At 40.9% G+C, this 21,387-nt stretch overlaps 1 protein-coding gene across 2 annotated transcripts; it reads right to left on the minus strand.

Annotated features, from left to right (window-relative positions):
- Positions 1-2,817: 2,817 nt before the first annotated feature.
- Positions 2,818-15,135, minus strand: MAP3K19 (mitogen-activated protein kinase kinase kinase 19). Of its 2 annotated transcripts, none has more exons than XM_081934619.1 (5): positions 15,031-15,135; positions 11,735-13,928; positions 9,335-9,475; positions 5,631-6,328; positions 2,818-3,662 (listed from the first exon to the last, which is right to left on the minus strand). In XM_081934619.1, the coding sequence occupies exons 2-5, from the start codon at positions 13,079-13,081 to the stop codon at positions 3,596-3,598; spliced, it is 2,253 nt and encodes a 750-aa protein (XP_081790745.1). In that variant the 5' UTR covers positions 13,082-13,928; positions 15,031-15,135; the 3' UTR covers positions 2,818-3,595. The 2 variants fall into 2 exon arrangements, with proteins under 2 accessions (XP_081790745.1, XP_081790746.1); XM_081934620.1 differs by lacking the exon at positions 2,818-3,662 and adding an exon at positions 5,380-5,467.
- Between the last annotated feature and the right edge of the window lie 6,252 nt (positions 15,136-21,387).

Here is a 21,387-nt window from a genome sequence, read left to right on the forward strand (position 1 = left end):
GGAGCTCGTGCACTATTTAAAATTTTAAAAAATGTATAAAACGTATCTCTGAAAAACAACACCTGAAACTGCTAACTTTGTATTCCATGTGGCTCTAGCTTTTAACTTAAAATTACTTTTAATTTAGAAACTTATGGTATTTCCTCTCATTCTAAATATGCCTTTAAGGAATCTATATTCCATTCAGAGAATAGGTAGACAATATCTGAAATAAAGAGGGAGGGTTTTTTGTATTTGTGCTGTAGAAGCAACAAACAGCAAAGAGGAATTAGAGATAAAACTATTATGGAAGAGGAGGGAAGTTTTAAGGAAATAGTCTTGGGTAAGAATACATCCAGGGATGGAACAATGCTTAATAGCATATAGCAGCATCTGATTTAAATAACTAAAGTTCAAGGAATCTGAAAGAAATGGGAAGAAAATTAGACATTTTGTAACAAATTATAACCATTAAACTGATGTAAGAAATTTGAAATCTCTGAAAACATGTTTTTTGCCAAAGGAAAATAAGCTTTCATTCTGTGGAGGGAAAAAGCATAATCATTGTGAAGCTCGGTCATAGGAGTATAGATAAGTTGATTTTGACTATAATTTCAATGAAGCTCAACAGACCTTGTCAGTCATCAGAAATGATCTCCCAACACTGAAAATAGCACATTTCTATCTACTATTGTTTCATTTTGACAAGGCTCCTGTACTGAGCTTTGATTAACTCATACATGCATGACTTTGATTCTTGCATTTAAATGTGACTTTTTTTTAGGTGGCTCATATTTAATCTTGAATAAATTATGGGCAGACTTCAAGTTACAAGCAGAATTGGGACTGGCACATCCATCGCTATGAGAGGGAACAATATAGCCTAAAATATTTTACTTCAGAAGAAACGTATTTCCTTTCCAATTAGCTGCTATCATCTCGTCAATTCCAGAAGCATGCAATAACATTTCTTTATGCATTAAAAGGAATCTGAACAACTGGCATATATGGTTTTGGGAAGCATTTTAAATATTTAACATACAGAAACTAAGACTCCAATACAGAGATCTTTTAAAAAAATCAGAATTCACTGTCAGTTTTTAGTATGAAAGATGAAAGGCAGCCAACTTCTAGATGAGGGTATATTTAGTACAAAAAAGCTAATGTGAAATTAAGGGGAGTTTGATTTCTTATTTTGTATAAATCTGCATGCTTCTCAATTACTGACTTTCCACATAGGAAACAATATAGGAAGGATACCAAATCCGCAGATGATAATTTTTACTAGGTTCTTTGTTCCTAGATTACTGCAATTCATAAAGATTTTATTGTAAAGCTACATTTGCTAAAAACAGTGAAGAAATGTTTTATAGAGCAGCAAGAAACAAGGTGGAGCACTGCTATCAGCATAAATACATATTAATGCTGACGATGATGTAAATCTGAGTGAAATGGAGGATGACGGGACAACTGCAGGACAGGATGACTCAGATGTGAAGAGGTTTACAACGAAAACCAAAAGATACATAAAAAAAGGAGATAATGGTAGTGAGGAAAACTGTTCTTCCATTTGCAAGCAGGTGGAAGAACGGGCATTTTATAGCATAGTATTAAAACAATTCTTAATATAACTAAATTCCAGTAAATACCAATCTCCTTTATACAGGTTCCCCACAGGGCTGTGTCTTGAGTCCAGTACTGATCACCCACGGCTGCTGTGCCAAATCTGCTACAAATCGTATGGTGAAGTATGTAGATGACACAGCAGTGGTGGGTCTTATCCGGGATTACAATGAAGGTGCTTCTAGGGAAGAGGTGAAGGCTCTGGTGGACTGGTGTAATAAAAGTAGCCTGGTTCCAAATGTTAATAAAACAAAGGAGATCATCGTAGATTTTAGAAAAAGCTGGCATGGTCATATTCCACTCAGTATCAAGGATGCAGCTGTAGAGGTGGTCAGTATTAAATCTCGGGGGTGCAGATAACTAACAATCTGGTCTCTCTGCACATCATCCTTAGTGAAGTGTGAAACCAGTGTTTGCATTTCCTGAGTCAGATAGCACATCTTTCTCCTTCTGTCCTGGCTACTTTTTACAGAGGCAGAGTTGAGAGTGTTTTAACAAACCGCATCACTGCTTTGGTGGCAGCAGTGCCTCAGAGAAAGTCCATACAGAGAAGTAAAGGACAGCTGAGAAAATTCAGGATACTGCTTATAAGCGCTAGGTGCACAGAGCTCAAAGCGTTGCTAGAGACCCCCACACATCCACTTCATGGTCTGTTTCTGTTGCTCCCCTCTTGGAAGAAGTTTCAAAGTATTTCTAGCAGGACTACCAGATTCTGTAACAGCTTTGTTCCCTATACCATCCGTCTGGTAAATTTGCAAAGTTTTGTTTTTCTCGCCATGTACATGTATACATCTTAACTAGGCTGTTGTTTCTCCATGTCATATATGTGTGTATATGCATAATTTTGTATTTGTCATTTATTTGTCATGTTTATGTTGTGTATATTGGAGGTGGAGACCCTTTGAGAGCTGTATGCAACAAAATTTCTTTTTAATGTATGCCGATTAATGTACATTCAAAGTGACAAGTATACATTGCAGCCAAACACCCTCAAATTACTGGTATTTTAACCAAAATACCATGAAAAATGCAGATCATGTTATCTATAGGTGACATATTTTTAATGGTCTTACCTGGAGATAAAAATTGATTAAAAATTTGAAGGTTGACTTATTCATACATGGGCTTAGGTGTGTGTGTGTGTAGAGAGGGAGGATGAATCAAGAAATATCAAATGAGCAGGTGGGTAGATTGCCTTAAAAAATGAGTTTAGACTAGCTGCATGTCTCAGAATATCCTGAAATAGAAAAGTTAAATGAACTTTGCAATGCACAAAAGGTCTGTCTATATTTGAACATTGTTTTAACAAATTTTTCAAATAATTTTTGAACTTTGTTGGAACTGCCTATCTCGATAATTATAGACATGACTAACAAGTTCCATCTATCTGTAATATTGCTTAACATATACAAATAGACACTACAATGGTGATCCAATGGTTAATATAAAAGGATTTATGTCTGGGGACATTTGCACTGGATTGTGGTTTAGCATTCCCACATTTACATATAATACAATAGGTTTTGGAAAGTACTGTTGCTTAACCAAAATTTGAGATTATCAGGAATACTTTGTGTGCTGATAATTTAAAAGTATTCTCAAACCTTTTAGATTCTGGCATAAACTTTTACGCCAGAATCAAAAGGGTTTGAGAATACTTTTGTTTTTGTCCAGGATTATAAAGAGTTCCTTTTAGTTTAGAGTTAAACGCTTATATATCTATTTAAGTGGCTCCACTGGAGTGGGAAGGCAGAAATATGAATTGTTTTGAGTAAAATAAAATAAAAGCCTGATAGGTTTTGAACTTATTTACATGCACACACACAAACAGACAGATACTTACTAAATCCTTTGCTATGAAGTTCATTTAGAAAAGGTAAAGATTTACTATTTCAGCAACTTTTACAAGTTTTATACCAAGAGTTTCTCAATTTAGAAGACATTTTTCCAAACAAAACAGTTTTTAGCTGCTTGATAGAAGCATTGCCAGGTTTCATGAGTTTCTTATTATGAAAGGGTTCTGCAACAATTCTAAGGCAGTAGGCCGCTCATGTTGGTCCCTGCATGAAGTGTTTAAAAAAACAAATTAAGGCAATAAAACCTTTGGTACAAACCATGTTACTCATGATTTTTTATCTGTTTAATAACTTCTTTGAAAGATGTACATCTGGTTCTTAGAGCATGGTGCATTAATAAATGCTTTGTCTATTCAAATGTAGCCAAAAAGATAGTGCTATGCTCAGGAAAAATATGCCAAAATATTCACATTGCCCAAGTTCTATGTTTAAATAAAGTTCTATTGATCTTAATGTTTTAAGGTAATTATTATCCAGCATTTGAACTGAAGTTCATGCGCTTAAGTATATTAAATTTGTTTCTCATCTTTTTTAGGCATATACAAATCTGTAAAGTAAAATCAAACTTGATTGATTTTCTCCACAAAGTGATAACGAAGATTCCTATGTAGCTAAGAATCTTTAAATTTAATGCCATATGGCCAGCTGTCAAAACAAATAATTTATTCAGTTATGATTGAATGTTTTCTAGTATGTTTTCTACTGCGCAAAGATTTCATATTACCAGTGTTCTCTTATTTTCTTTTCAGATGGCTATGTATCAGAATAATCTGTGATATTGACATTTCATAAAAATGGTCTACACAGTAGCTAAGGTTACCATTGAAAACAGTTTGGAAATTAATATGGTTGTAAGAAATATGTTTTAAATCCTTTACAACTTGTCATTCCGGTATTGGAAGATTCACCTCTCCCTGCGTAATCCTACACAAATCTTAAGGACATCTTCAAAGGTTCCATAGGAATGGATCTTAGTAGGACCTGTCTTATCGTAGCTTGCTTTCAACCAATTTCGTTGTATTTAAGTACAATGACTAAAGATTATACTTATTTACTTCAAAACATTTAACTTTCACAAGATAGGCAGGTAGACAAGTTTGACTAGTCTTAAACGGATATAGCAATAGCACTTAGACTTATATACTATTTAATGATGCTTTACAGTGCTAAGTGGTTTACAAACCATATTGGCCCCAACAATCTGGGTCCTCATTTGACTGACCTTGGAAGGATGGTGGGCTGAGTCAATCCTCAGCTGATCAGGATTGAACTCCAAGCTGTGTGCAGAGTCAGCCTGAAATACTGCATTCTAACCACTGTGCCAACATGGCTCACAATATGGTACTTTTCTGCTAAAAGATAATTTATGGCAAGGAGATGTTTCTTTGGTCCCTGAAGCTCTCACATCTCTAGAAATTTTAGGAGTTTTCTGAATCAATCTATGGACCCAAAGAGGATTACAGGGAGAGAGGAGAAGGGATTTTTTCTTATTTTCAAAGGAAATCCATTTGCAATGCTGGAGGAAAACTAGGTTTTGGAAAATCAATTTGATACAGTGGTGAAGATGCTGGACTAGAAACCAGAACACAGAAAGTTCTAGATATGCCATGAGCATGAAAACTTACTGGGTGACTTGGAGCCTCACACACACACACAGGTTTGTTGGGGAAATGGGAGGCAGGAGTATTAAGTATGCTTGTACAGAGGGGGAGAGGAAATAAATTATTTACATAGAATTGGGTGGGGGACCCATGGCCTTTTAACTCTATACCCTACAACAATTCTAGGTAGTACGTCCAATAGGATGGAACATAGGAAATCGCAAATCAGTAATGTCTAAAGAGCCAAGGATCCCCATATATTAAAGTAGTGGCACATTCCTGCCTATAAAAAGATTTTAACTACAGTACCTGACAGGTATCCCAGAGGCTTTTGAGGAAGACAAATGACACATAACTGAAAGATATATGAACTTGCACTGTATAGAAGGGGCTTATCCTCAATCCTAACTGGAAAGGACAGAAAAGATGAACATGTTATGTGAGTTTGTGATTGAACTGTGATATCTAAACTACTATTTTATCTTTTTAAGGAGCTCAAACTCAATAAACCTGATAGTTAGTTGTTTTAATGTGAATAAAACTGTCTAATTTTATGTTTACCATCACTTACCTTGTTAAGCATAGATGTACAAAATCAACTGCTTCGTCCGAGCAATGTTTGGGTAGTGAAGGCATAAGTCCTTTGTGAACAGCTATGTAAAACATGGCTGCTAGTTTATCCATGGAAGCCAATGGTGGCTTTCCAGTGGCCATCTCAAAAACAGTGCAGCCAATGCTCCATATATCTGATTTCCTTCCATAGCCAGATTCGCTTATAACTTCTGGTGCCATCCAATACGGAGTGCCATGTAGAGATTTCAGTGGTTCACTATGTGGATTAGTCAGACTCCCGCAGGTTAAGCGCTTTGCACATCCGAAGTCTATGAGTTTGATTATACCATTAGGCATAAGCATAACATTGTTTCCTTTAATATCTCTGTGGACCACACAGTTTTTGTGTAAATATGCAACTCCTTGTACAATTTGCTTTGTATATTTACAAAAGATCATTTCTGACAGTGGTCCAAAGCGATGAATAATACTGGAAATGGAACCACCAGGAACAAATTCCATGAAGATGCTTACTATGTCATCTTCTAAACTTGTTCCCAAGTACCCTACAATGTTGATGTGTGTTAGGTTTTTCAAAATCTCAACTTCTTCTTGCAGTTTCTGGTATTCCTTTTTATTCCCAGCTTGGTCACATGCATTCAGTGCTACTTGTTTCACAGCTATTAATTGTCCTTGGCTTGTAAGTCCGCAGTATACCTAAATATTAAACCAGATCATTTTGAAGTAGAACCAATAAACAACAATAATTTGCATTTAATTCAGCTTAATCACTTCAGTACTAGAAGTCCAAATGCCCCTCTTCCTAAATGTCAAACAGCAGTTCAAGGAATCACTTATATACGGAGATGCTAGATAGAAATTGGTCAAAAGTGCTGTAGTTTTTACTCCTGAATAGGAAGTTAGACTCAATGGCATCTTCTGATTCAGTCATTTTATGACACTATAATTGTACAATTCTATTATATGTTTCATTTCTATCCTGTCAAATCAAAGTCTCAAGGAAAGTTACAACTTATATGACACCCAAATAAAAAACAACAACATTACAGCAACAATATTGATTCAACCTCTTAAATAGTAGATCTGAAAGGTCTGATAGTGTGACCCAATCCAGACTAACATTGGACTAACCCAGGGGTCTGCAATCTTAAACACTCAAAAGAGCTATTTGGACCCGTTTTCCACCCCCACACCCCTCTCTGTGTCTGTCTGTCTCTCTGTGTCTCTTGCCTCTGTGTGTGTGTGTGATTCTGATTCTCCTGTGTCTCATCTCTTGCTTCTTCCAGCCCTTGTTGGTGCTGGATTGCTCAGGGAGACGTGCAACCTGCTCTCTGCCCCAACCTATGCTGTGGCTAACACCGCTGCTGTTGCCAGGGGCCAGTGGGACAAGGTTGTATTGTGGCTCTGCATTGTAGTGGGTGCCAGGAGAAGGAGAGGACCCCATCTCCCCCATGGTGAAGTGTGCTAAATTTCACTGTGCCGTGCAAGGTGTTGCGAGAATGGTCAGGCCATGGAGGCAGCAACCGCAGTGGCAGCGGCTACTTCTCTCTGCAGCAGAGAGATGAAAGGAAGAAGCAGCAGCAGAGGGATAAAAGAGCTACATGCAGCTCCAGAGCTGCGGGTTGCCAACTCCTGGACTAGGCAAAGAGCCAGATGACTCATTCTGATAAACAATAACTCTGGGATTTGTTGGGATTCAGTCTGAGCTGATTTGACAGTCCCAAACACCAAAGACATTCATAGCATCTTCACACTGGACCAGAGAAGAGATCTGTAGATAATATCAACATACTGATTACTTATCCCTTTCCCAGGGATTTCATGTGGATCATGTCAAAACATGGGGGAAAGGTAGAAAACATGGGGGAGAAGGCTCCATCATGCATAGCAGATGCTACAGGTCTGGTCCCTCTTCTCCCATAACCACCAACCATAACTTCTCACTCAGAAAGAAAAAGAACCACTTTAACATGCTTTCTCCTATTTCCCAAGACTTGAAGGAGGTGTAATATGCATCTGACTGAGCATGGGCCAAGTCTTTTGTTGAGGACCATCTTGCAGTAAACATGGCAAAATATGCATATTATTATTCAGAGACACATTGCCTTTCTATCCCTAGGCGAATATACAATGGATATGTTCCTGTTGGATCTCTGGATAGAAAGATGGCCCATTTAGGGTGACTCAGTATTTATTGGGTAAACCATGCAGGGCCTTTGTGAGGAATTTCCAAGGCATCTGTCAGATAAAGTCATTTGGAATCATACAGAGGTGGTCTTTCATACAGCTCTAATGGGGTGATTGTGGTAAGATCTTGCTTGGTTAACTGAAAAGTGTTTGAGCTTCTTAATACTGAGGAATGCAGCCGGTGTGCCATGCTGCCTTCTATGTTTTGGATCCATGTCCCTCCTGGCTGATCAATGCTTCCTAGGAAGTGACATGTAGTTGGATCCATGCAGTTGTAGGTGTAGTTCCTCCTCTGAAAGAAGCCACGGTTTGCATTGTGTCTGAAACTTCTCTCCCAGGGCTAATAACTTGGAAGAGTCCAATGCCTGCCCCATGATGAGACTAGTTACTCAAGAAAAGCTGCTGCTGGAAAGCTGATACATTAGCAGTATCATTAGCTTCTCCCTACTTTAGTCATAGCTTCTTGCAACTCTTGCAACTTCTCACCTTTGAAATAGGGCATCAAATAGAGGTACATATGGTCATACCCAACCAAGCTACACTAACACCTGCCAATATCATGTGTTATTCCACAATTAGGTTGCACAGAGACAAGATTGTATTACCTTGGACCTGGCAGTGAATAACAACAACCTGGAAAAACTTCCAGTTGTTTTTCCCCATCCAGGATGGGCATAGACCAGGACCCATAAAGCTGGCAGGAACCAGGAGACATGCCTTTTCTGCTGTACTATCTGCCCTTTGGAACACCCTCCCACCTGAGTTTAGGATACTTGACTTTACTGGTCTTTTGGAGGGCCTTGAAGCCCTGGGTATGTGTCGGACTGGGATTCTGAGTGTGTAAAGGGTTCCATTTCCTGGTTACACTGATACTGTCGGATTATAGTTATCTCTCGGCTGCTGTTTGTATTTCATTTCTTTCTGTGTTTTAATTGTCTGTCTTCTGATTGGGTCTGGGGACTGAGATCCAGGATCTGGAATGTGAAACCAGTGTGTAACATTGTTCCTGTCTTGCCAAGGAATGGTCCGCTTTTAGTCTCCTACCTTATCTCCCCATAATCACTGGTCTGAAATGAGCGGCTATATAAATTAAATTAAATGAACAAGCAAACAAATACTTTGCTCATTTCAACTCCCATTTAAATCAGTTGTGGAGATGTTCTTCCTTAATAGGCTATGCATGTAAACATTTGTATATCTAGGATATTTAGTCAAAGGTTAGATTCCAAACAGAAGATGGACAAAATCAACTGAATTAATTACTAGTTGCCTTACATAAAGAAATCTATTGAGAAATCTCTCTAGTTTTAACAATAGTCAGAAGTTTAATCTATTGAGAAATCTCTCTAGTTTTAACAATAGTCAGAAGCTTAATTTGATTCCAAATTAATACATATTAATATATCCCCGTATCTTTTAAGTTTGTGCATCATTTTGAGATATTCTGTTCAAAAGGAAATATTAAAATATTTCAAATACAGTACACAAAATGCAGTCAGACTCAATATAACTTACTGTGCCATATGCTCCTTTTCCAAGGATTTCACCTTTGGTCCACAAAATAGACTCTTGGTTAATTAAGCTGTTTTCTGAAAATGCAGTTTCATGTAACAGTAGATTTCCTTCCTCATATCCCATGAAATCTGGACAAAGATTCTGCAAATGATGGCAGAAAAACAGAATACTGCTAGAGAAACAATAGAAAATAAATACAGATGGTTTGTCAGTTGTATTGAGAGTTATGTTTACATGTTGTAAAGTCTAAACCACAATATCTGAAATTGGAAAGAATTTCTGCTTCTGAGACTAAGACTGAAGTTGCTACTATTCAATTTGAAATTATTCAGAGACACATGGTTTTATATTTCTAGGATGATTACACAATGGATTAGTATTGTCAAAAATGATTAAATAAATGTCCTAATTTAATTTGATTGGGAGCCACCCAGAGTGGCTATACAAATATTTTAAATAATAAAATAAAAGTAACTACAAAATATAGTCTAAATAAAGAAAATGGACATCAGATGCTGAAGACAGCAAAGGATCATGATCTCCCTGCCCTGCTTAGTGTGTGAACATATCAGGTTATCTGCTGGACTAGAAAAATGTTATTAGTTTGATCCAGCAAACAAATTCTTATGCTTTAAGGTTTTTAAAAAGGGATCTAAAAGAATGAAGAGCCTATTTTGCTCAAAGAAAGAACAAATAAGATGAAAAATGTGGAAACTTAAGTACAGCAAAGGCTATACAGTGGGGCAAAAAAGTATTTAGTCAGCCACCAATTGTGCAAGTTCTCCCACTTAAAAACACGAGAGAGGCCTGTAAATGGCATCATAGGTAGACCTCAACTATGAGAGACAAAATGTAAAAAAAAAAAACCAAACAATCACATTGGCTGATTTGGAAAGAATTTATTTGCAAATTATGGTGGAAAATAAGTATTTGGTCACCTACAAACAAGCAAGATTTCTGGCTCTCACAGACCTGTACCTTCTTCTTTAAGAGGCTCCTCTGTCCTGCACTCATTACCTGTATCAATGGCACCTGTTTGAACTTGTTATCAGTATAAAAGACACATGTCCACAACCTCAAACAGTCACACTCCAAACTCCACTATGGTGAAGACCAAAGAGCTGTCAAAGGACACCAGAAACAAAATTGTAGACCTGCACCAGGCTGGGAAGACTGAATCTGCAATAGGCAAGCAGCTTGGTGTAAACAAATCAACTGTGGGAGCAATAATTAGAAAATGGAAGACATACAGTACAAGACCACTGATAATCTCCCTTGATCTGGGGCTCCACGCAAGATCTCACCCTGTGGGGTCAAAATGTTCACAAGAACGGTGAGCAAAAATCCCAGGACCACACGGGGGGACCTAGTGAATGACCTGCAGAGAGCTGGGACCAACGTAACAAAGGCTACCATCAGTAACACACTATGTCGCCAGGGACTCAAATCCTGCAGTGCCAGACGTGTCCCCCTGCTTAAGTCAGTACATGTCCCGGCCCGTCTGAAGTTTGCTAGAGAGTGTTTGGATGATCCAGAAGAGGATTGGGAGAATGTCATATGATCAGATGAAACCAAAATAGAACTGTTTGGTAGAAACACAACTCGTCGTGTTTGGAGGAGAGAGAATGCTGAGTTGCATCCAAAGAACACCATACCTATTGTGAAGCATGGGGGTGGCAACATCATGCTTTGGGGCTGTTTCTCTGCAAAGGGACCAGGACGACTGATCTGTGTACAGGACAGAATAAATGGGGCCATGTATTGTGAGATTTTGAGTGCAAACCTCCTTCCATCAGCAAGGGCATTGAAGATGAAACATGGCTGGGTCTTTCAACATAACAATGATCCCAAACATACCACCCGGGCAATGAAGGAGTGGCTTCGTAAGAAGCATTTCAAGGTCCTGGAGTGGCCTAGCCAGTCTCCAGATCTCAACCCCATAGAAAATCTTTGGAGGGAGTTGAAAGTCCGTGTTGCCCAGCGACAGCCCCAAAACATCACTGCTCTAGAGGAGATCTGCATGGAGGAATGGGCCAACATACCAGCAACAGTGTGTGCCAACCTTGTGAAGACTTACACGATATGTTTGACCTCTGTCATTGCCAACAAAGGATATATAACAAAGTATTGCGAGGAACTTTTGATATTGACCAAATACTTATTTTCCACCATAATTTGCAAATAAATTCTTTCCAAATCAGCCAATGTGATTGTCTGGATTTGTTTTCTCATTTTGTCTCTCATAGTTGAGGTCTACCTATGATGCCAATTACAGGCCTCTCTCATCTTTTTAAGTGGGAGAACTTGCACAATTGGTGGCTGACTAAATACTTTTTTGCCCCACTGTATATTAGACGATCCATAATATTATAAATGTAGGATGCTATGGTGCTCGCTTACCTTATTATTTTTAACTTTTGCTGTTCTCCAGTCTCCACTTTGTGCCTCCACATTTTTGTTTCTGGTCATTGAGCTAGAATTGTTGCCATCTGTCCCACTCAGAGAAAGCAATTGAGCGACTGAGCAACAGAATATGTCTGCTGTTACATCCTTATAATCATTATAATCAAACGTATTTGTATATGACTGAGAGACTGAGTTTGCAAGATAGTAAGTCCATGCAGTTGTCATATTTGATACACTGATATTTTCTAGAGAAGGTGAGCTTATTTGGTCTGTAAAAAAGGATGCGGACAGCTTTTGATTATACTCATAGTGTAAAATCTGGCTTGTTTCCTGCTCCACAAGGCAATCAGCTGTTTTTTCTTCTCCATCCCTTAAAGTCCTACTGTTGTTTGCATTATTTGGTTCATTTGTATTTTTCACACAGTTTAAGAAAGGAGCATATTCTGCATGAACTTTAACTTCTGGCCAAAGTAACTCCTGAACATTGATGGCAAATGCTTTCATAGAAAAAGCATTATCTTCATCTCCATCATCGTAACCATCTGATGTATATTCCAATGATGCTTCTTCAATTGGTGACAAGCCTGAATTAGGGAATATTTTGTTTTGCTTAGCAAGTTCAGGAAACTCAATGGAAATCTGAGCTTGCTGATCAATATCTTGACAAATGGACTCAGTGCTCTCTTTTGGCTGAATCTGCAGACCAGCAGAAGAGAGAGTCACATCTTTGCTTTGTTCTAGACCGCAACCTGTTAACTTGGACACCCTTTTTGGTGCAACTTCCTTCAACTTTGGTTTAATATTAACGTCCTTGTGAAATTTAGAATATGTTTTCTTCTGGGGAATTTTTATTCTGCTACTCTTCTTCCCATTGAAACAGTTGGATTTATATTTCATATCATTATGCCATCCAGTTGGAGCAGAATGCACATTCCTGTTACTCTTATTCTCATCATACCCATCAGGCTTACGGCAATATACCGGAGTCCCAAACATTTCATAAATGCCAGGACCTTTGTCATTAGAATGTATTTCCTCGAACATGTCACTGTATTTCAGATTCAAATGGTCTACTGGGGATTGTGCTTGTCCAACAGGCAATGGAGACATTGTTTTTCTCAAACTAACAGAATTTGGGGAAATATAGGGAAGCATTTGCTTTGTAGAACTCTGACCATTATGCTGGAAGCATTTTTTCTCCTGTTGGAAATTATTTTTCTGAAGTTTTGAAGATATCTCAATCTCTTCATGAGGCAATCCTAAAGAATGAGAAATAGGATTTTTTATCTTATTTTGATGCTGGATGGAGCTCTTGCCCCAAATCATTAACTTCTGGGTCATTTTGGTACACAGTTTAGTGCTTAAAAGATATCTGTTGCTATTTCCTTTATATCTGCCACTCTTCTTGTGAGCAAAAATATTGAAGCTTTGGTTTATGTTAGACAGCAAACTCTTTCTTTAGGACAAGCATAATCTTGCTTTCAGCAGCTTCAGATTCAATTACATTTTCTATTCAAACCATCTGTTGGGCAAACAGTGGTATCAGATGATTCAAGACCTACTAAGTCATTAAAGCATGATCTTTTGTTAGCTTTGCTTGCAACTGCACTTCCAAATCCAGCCTTTTTTACACTTTCGTTGTGATGTTTTCACCTTGATGATTCTGCTTTGCTTAATATAATTTAGGGCTACTCTTGTTAAATCTTTTTCCTGCACACTTAAACTTAAAAATATATTTGTCTTGAAGGATTAACATTCTGATTCTTTTGCTTCAGGAAATATTTCACTTGGGCTCTGACAACAATCAAAATCACAACTATTATTTATATTATCTATATTCTCAGAGATCACTCAGAGTTGCACAATTGATAGATATGCCTCAGATCTGTTGCATTTTGACTGGAATTCAATTTCTTGGGCTTTGGAGTAGCCATAAAGTATGCAATATTATTCTGAGTAATGAATATGAATACCCCAAATGCACAGAGAAGCTTCTAGATGTATTACTGAGGGTGTGATAAACAGACTGTTAATGCATCCCTCCTGCTGAACATCTGCCTGGAGGTCAATCTTCTTGAATGGTGAATGAGAGTTCAGAATATATGAAAGATCATTAGCATCATTGTCTTTTTAATGTTCTTTCTTAGTGGAGAAAGTTGTATTGCTTTGATAGGTTGTCAAAAAGTTTCTGTAAGTTTCAGAAAACAATAGAAAATTGTTATTAATATTTTATCCAGAAACTTCCTATGCGAATTAAATATAATCCTTAATAAAAACACATTTACTTTCTAAAAGTTACAATGGAAAGAAGATCAACCCACAATAAAAGCATCCATTTATCAACCGGGTCCCATTCTGTGCCTAAAATGTATAGAATCCAGGCTTAGTGGAACAAAAAGGTACAAAACTGGTATACGTAACACATTCACTGTTTTAGTTTAAACCACTTAAAAGCTAAGTGAACGCAAAATGGAATACAAAGAATTATTAGGGCACAACATTATTCTTACAAATTCTACCATTTGTAGAATTCCCAAAAAGTATGGACAGTGGAATTCTGAAAATTGTGAGCCAGTTGGGTGTTTTGGGCCATTCATTCACTCTCAGTCCAACACACCTCACAGGATTGTTGTTGTGGGGAAAATAAGTGGAGGAAATAGAATCAGGTATGTTTGTCCACCTTAAGTTATTTATAAAAATAATAAAAGCTGCATAAAAATAAATAAAAAATGAAGATACATAAGAATGAACACAATGGGCTTTCAAACAATGGGGCATTCCTTTTATATTGTGTATGCCAGCTGAAATTTTATAAAAAAGATTCTGGTGGCAAGCTCACTCAACTCAAGATGCTGTTTATCTCCTTTATTCTATTTACAACATCCATATTCGAGTAATAGGTGGAAATAGTAAAAAGTATATTTCTTAGTTATAACTCATCCTACCAATTGAAAAGCAGTCCAATGCAAATTTTCACCAGCAAGGGAGATCAAAATATTCCAAATTCCACTTACTTATAAATTTCTGACACCACCAACAAATATAGTTTTAGGTATTATTAACAAAACTAATAAACATCATTCTAGCAGAACCCATAGACCTGTTGTATCACAAATACAATGGATGAATTAAAACTATGTACTATAGTTCAAATACTGTAGGTCAATGTAGTTGCAGTAATAGTAAATTTTATATCAAAGCAGCTTTTTTGTTGACACGTCCTATACACTCTGTTGAATTTTATTTACAGGGAAGAAAAATAAAGATGTTCTATTGAAATTCTGTCTTACCTTCAATTTGATTCTTGACTTGTAAGAAAGGAAGAAACATGATTGTAAAGCTGTTGAGCTCTGAAGATCCTTCTTCTCTCAGCTCAAATCCTTCTGATATTGAGAGTTAGGTTCTGGCTGTTTAGTTTACAAGCTGTCACCAAGGTAACTCTCTTTTGAGTATTTTGTACAGTGAATGACTGAACAAAGAGGCTTAGCTGGGCTGGGAAAGCAAATGAGAAATCTAGATCTTAGAATTAACAAATTTGAGGCTTGCAGCAAAATTCTAAGAATATACATCACACATAAAATGCATTATCTCACTTATTTTTTGAGTAACCATGAGAAGATGAATGCTTTCTGGAAGGTTGATAAAAAGAAATAATCTTTATTTGCAAAAAAAAAATCTTAAATTATGTGTTAGACATATTTGCTGATTGAATATTGGCAGGCTTGTGGCTTCAACTTTTGAAATTTGAAAAAATATGACCTCAGACATCTTACCACTACAACATAAATGAGTTGAACATGTAGTCTTCTCCCTTTTCTGTTTCTCTAGCTTTTACCATTCATAACCTTGGCTCTGTTTACTCTATGATCTCCAAACTCTAGGTTTAAGTAATACTGGTACTTACTCTGACATTGCCAAGATCTTAGTTTTCACAACCATAGTACATACTGTAATCTCAGTCCTATGATCTTTATTATTTTAACCACTTTAATTCTATTCTCTGCTAACTTTTGTTTTAATTGCATCCCATGAGTCAGAATCCTCTTTGAAATGTTTCCTACAAGCCACCTTGAGTCACCTTGTGTGAATAAGCAGCAATATAAATTTTCTAAAATAAACCAAAAAAAAAAAAAAAGTGAATGGCCCTGCCATTCAATATCTGGATTGGGAAACTCAAATGTGGGCTTAATTAATAAGCAGATAGATGTAGCTGGCTTCTGTGTTTTGTGTTTTGTGTGTGTGTGTGTGTATGTGTGTGTGTGTGTGTAGGAGGGAGAGACAGATACAGACAAAGCATGGTTTTTATTTACCTATCTGTTGCTCAGAAATAATTGAAACGAACCTTAAAAGGAAACCTATCTACTACATATTGAATTTGTGTATGATTAGAGACCACTTTTTGTTAAATACAATACTAAGGTGGCACAGAGAAAAACAGAGCCTAGTCTCCATTGCCTCAGTGTCAGGGTTCACCTCTCTTTCACCACATAGAAGCTCCTAAAGGTAAAGGTTCCCTTCGCACATGTGCTTGTCGTTCCTGATTCTAGGAGGCAGTGCTCATCTCTGTTTCAAAGCTGAAGGGCCAGCGCTGTCTGAAGACGTCTCTGTGGTCATGTGGCTGGCATGACTAAACGCCGAAGGTGCACGGAACGCTGTTACCTTTCCACCAAAGGTGGTTGCTATTTTTATACTTGCATTTTTTTACATGCTTTCAAACAGTGGTGGGTTTCAATTTATTATAATACTGGTTTGCTCGTACATGCATGTGCAGAAGCATTCGGGCGGGTGGGCGGAGCCTCCCGCTGCCGCCACTACTGGTTTTCCCAATCTGGGGAGAACGGCAGAAACCCACCTTTGCTTTCAAACTGCTAGGTTGGCAGAAGCTGGGACAAATAATGGGAGCTCACTCCGTTACTCAGCGCTAGGGATTCGAACCGCTGAACTCTCAACCTTCTGATCAACAAGCTCACCATCTTATCCACTAAGCCACCATCCCTTATAGAAGCTCCTAGGATGACTAGGAGTCAACAGGAAGTTCTTCAGCCAGACAGACGTGGGGTGTGTGGGCTCTTAAGAGCCTCGCATGAACCCTGTCTGGCAAACCATCTCCGAGATCCTTTTCGGATCAGAACCCCCCCCCCTGGAGGGGGGCAAAAAAGGGAGCATCTCATCAGACCCAGAGGGAGGCAACAGGTCCCTCGCAGGTCGGAGATTTGTCTATGAATCGGAGTCGGGGCAGCAGTCTGCAATATGGCTGACAAGATGCTGGCTTTTTGTCAAAGCAAATGAAACTGGAGGGTGTGGAAGAGATGAAAGACCGGTAAGAAAATTTATCTAACCCACAGCCATAAATCAAACCTGGAAAAGGCAAAGAAATCTTGAGAAAATAAATAATATTGATGCTCAGATCGGGACTTTTTCAAAAAGAAAGGAAAATGGAGGGTTGAAACACCAGTCCCCCAAAAGCTATTTGCTTGAAACAATTTCGGACAGAAAGATAGAAAGAAGTGACAAACCCACTCAATTATAAACTCTAAATTTGGTTTTGGATTTGAAGTAGAAACCAAATATTCCGAAGGATTTACTTGTACTGTGTTTGAATTTCTTTCAACTAATATAATCAAGAAAAAAAGCACTTCTTCTCACTGATAACGGATAACTTAACCTTGACTGTGCGGGAAGATTTAATTAACCAACTGCCATAAATCAGAATTTGGAAAAGCAGAAGGCAAAAGAGAAATGTATCTGATTTTGGCTGTTTGTAAGCTTGTTCCAATTGATATATTTTGAGCAGCTATTAAGGGAAAGAATAATAATGGACTCAAGAGCTGGGAAATATGAAGATTTTTTTTTTACCCCTTTCTTCTTCTTTTTTCTGCAAAAGATTAAAATGACCTCAGCTTCTCTTCTGGTTTCAAAGTAGTTGAATTAACTAAATTTAAGGTAGACCTGATCGCAATGGCGCCGCAATACCCGGCCGTTGTCCAGCTTCACCCTGTAGGAACAGGGTTCGGTCTGGTCAGCCACAACACCCGGCAACCACAAGGGATGGCCTATGTAATTTCTAACATATACTGCCTCTCCCAGGGCAAAAGACCGGGTGCCCCCAATTGTGCCCAAGGGTTTGTCCTTGGCGTAATTAGGATGAAGCCTATCCAGACAGGTTCTAAGGCGCCTGCCCATCAACAATTCAGTGGGACTAATGTTAGTAGTTGGGCAAGGCGTGGTGTGATGGGTCAACAAGAAGGCATATTCCTGCCAGTTGGCCGGGCCCATCTTGGTGAGAGCTTCCTTGGAGGAGCGTACCATGCGTTCCTCCAGGCCATTGCTGGCCGGGTGGAATAGAGAAGTCAATGGGTGGTGAACCCCCAGGGTCGCCAGGAATCCCTCGAATTTGGCCGACGTAAGCTGGGGTCCATTGTTGGACACCAGTACATCTTGGAGCCCGTGAGTTGTGAACAACTTCCTGAGGGCCCCAATCAGTGCGTCCGAAGTGGTGGATGGCATTCTCACGATTTCTAACCACTTAGAGAACGCCACAACGAGAAACACCTGTCCTTGGAGGGGGGCCGCAAAATCAACGTGGATGCGAGACCATGGCGAGTAGGGACGTTCCCATTTGCGTGGTGTGGCTTTGGGCGGGGACGCTTGGGAGTTTTGGCATTGAGGGTACTCTGAGACGTATACTGTGATGTCTTGCTCTAACTTAGGCTGCCAAAGGTAACTGCACCCTAAAGCCTTCATGCGGACGGTTCCGGGAGGTCCACAGTGAAGTTTATCCAAAACTGCGGCTCTCAGAGGGGGTGGGACAATTACCCTATGACCCAATAGAAGGCAGTCACTCTGAACAGAGAGCTCCTGCAGGCACGTTTTGTATGGGAGGAAATCTGGCCCTATGGTATCCCGTGGCCACCCCCGTTTCACCCAATCTAAGACCCGGGAGATTTATTTATTTATTTATTTATTACTTGAACTTATTAGTCGCCCCCTCTCCCCACAGGGACTCGGGGCGACGTACAAAGGTATTATATAGCGTATAGAGGAGGTAAGAATAAATAAATAAGTTACAATACTTAAAAAGTTAAAACCCCAGTGAAATTGACCCTTAAAAACTAAAATTACAATTAAAAATGCCCTGGGCTGGGGAGGTTGTAGAGTTATGCCAGGTCAGCTAGTCGAAACAGGTAGGTTTTCAGCTTCATACGGAAGGAGCGAAGGTCGGTTGTAGTTCTGATGTCTGGGGGGAGGTCATTCCAAAGGGTGGGGCCCACTACAGAGAAGGCCCTACTTCTGGGCGCTGCCCTCTGGCACTCTCTGGAGGACGGCACCCGGAGTAGTCCCTCTCTGTGTGAGTGGACGGGTCGCAGGGATGTATGGGGCAGGACGCGATCCCGCAGGTAACTAGGCCCTGTGCCATGGAGCGCTTTGAAGGTGGTAACCAGTACCTTGAAGCGCACCCGGTAGACCACAGGAAGCCAGTGCAGCTCGCGCAGGATAGGTGTTATATGGGAGAACCTCGATCTCCCCATAATTACCCGCGCGGCTGCATTCTGGACCAACTGCAGTCTCCGGGTGCACCTCAAGGGGAGCCCCATGTAGAGAGCATTACAGTAGTCCAGGCGAGACGTCACCAGCGCGTGAGTGACTGTACGCAAGGCCTCCCGGTCCAAAAGGGGCCGCAACTGGCGCACCAGGCGAACCTGGTGGAACGCCCCTCTCGCCACGGCTGTCACATGATCTTCCATAGACAGCCGGGCATCAAGGAGGACGCCCAAATTGCGTGCCCCTTCCACCGGGGCTAATTGATCATCTCCGATGGTCAGCGATGGCATATGCTGGTTGAACCGGGAAGCCGGAAGCCACAGCCACTCTGTCTTGGAGGGGTTGAGCCTGAGCCTGTTGTCATCCATCCAGACCCGTACGGCTTCCAGACATCGGGACATCACTTCAACAGCCTCGTTGGGGTGGTTTGGGGTGGAAATGTACAGCTGAGTGTCATCAGCATACAGATGGTATCCCACCCCAAAACCACGGATGATCTCACCCAGCGGCTTCATATATATGTTGAACAGGAGAGGCGAGAGGATCGAGCCCTGTGGGACCCCACAGATAAGGGGCCTCGCGGTCGACCTCTCCTCTCCTGCCAACACACATTGCGTCCGGCCAGAGAGGTAGGAGCAGAACCATCGTAATACGGTGCCCCCGACCCCCAACCCCTCCAGACGGCGCAATAGGATACCATGGTCGATGGTATCGAAGGCCGCCGAGAGGTCTAATAGGACAAGGATGGAGGAACAACCCCCATCCTTTGCCCTCCAGAGATCATCCACCAACGCGACCAAGGCTGTCTCCGTGCTGTGACCGGGCCGGAAGCCGGACTGGCGCGGGTCTAGATAATCAGCTTCTTCTAGGTGACGCGGAAACTGCTGAGCCACCACACTCTCAACAACCTTCGCTAAGAAAGGAAGGTTGGAGACAGGACGGTAATTTGCTAGCTCCGTTGAGTCCAGAGAAGGCTTCTTGAGCAGGGGCCTCACCACCGCCTCTTTCAAGGCAGCTGGTAAAAGGCCCTCACCCAGCGAAGCGTTCACCAGCTCCAGTAGCCAGCCTCGTGAGCCCTCCCAGGAGGCCAGTACCAACCAGGAGGGACACGGGTCCAATAAACATGTAGTGGCTCGCAGTCGCCCGCGCAACCTGTCTAAATCTTCGGTGACAACAGGGTCAAACTCCTCCCAGCATGGTCTCTCAAGACTAGCTTCAGACGTCCCCACTGGAGCACTGAGGTGGGTCCATCCCCTTCGGATCCAATCGATTTTATCCTGCAGGAACTCTCCAAATTCCTCTGCCCGGCCCAGTAATGGGGGGTCCCGCTGCCCCTGTGACAAAAGGGAGCGGGTCACCCGAAACAGGGCGGCAGGGCGGTTCTCCGCGGACGCTATAAGGGTGGCACAATACTGACGTTTGGCCACTCTTATTGCCACAAGGTAAGTCCTTACGTAGGCTCTTACTTGTGCTCGGTCGGATTCGGAGCGGGAGGACCTCCACTTGCTCTCTAGGCGTCTCCTAAGGCGTTTCATTGCCCTTAGCTCCCCGTTAAACCAGGGGGCCCGGGTAGAACGTGGCCGTCGAAGAGGCCGCAAAGGCGCCACCCGGTCTAAGGCACCGGCGGCCGCATTATTCCAAGCGGCTACCAGGTCCTCTGCCCGGGGGTGGGGCAGGTCTGCAGGAGGTGGCCCAAGCTCTGCCTGGAACCTATCTGGCTCCATCAGACGCCTGGGGCGGAACCATCTGGGATAGTCTGGTTCCGCCTCCCCGCGGTGGGGAGCAGCGCCAGGGAAGTCCAGCTGGAGAAGTGAGTGATCTGACCATGACAGGGGCGTGATGACTAAATTCCCTCTTCCCAGATCACTCGTCCACTGGTCGGAGACAAACACAAGATCAAGTATATGGCCTCTCTCGTGTGTGGGGTCCTGAACTACTTGAGTCAGATCCATGGCTGTCATGGAGGCCATGAATTCCCGGGCTGCCCCGGATGCCTCTCCCGTCGATGGCAGGTTAAAGTCCCCCATCACTAATAGCTTGGGGGTTTCAACCTCCATCTCCGTGATCCGCTCGAGGAGCCCGGGCAGGGCCGCTGATGTATGGCG

The sequence above is a fragment of the Natrix helvetica genome (assembly GCF_964273705.1).
Source record: "Natrix helvetica genome assembly, chromosome: 1".
NCBI lineage: Eukaryota > Metazoa > Chordata > Lepidosauria > Squamata > Natricidae > Natrix > Natrix helvetica.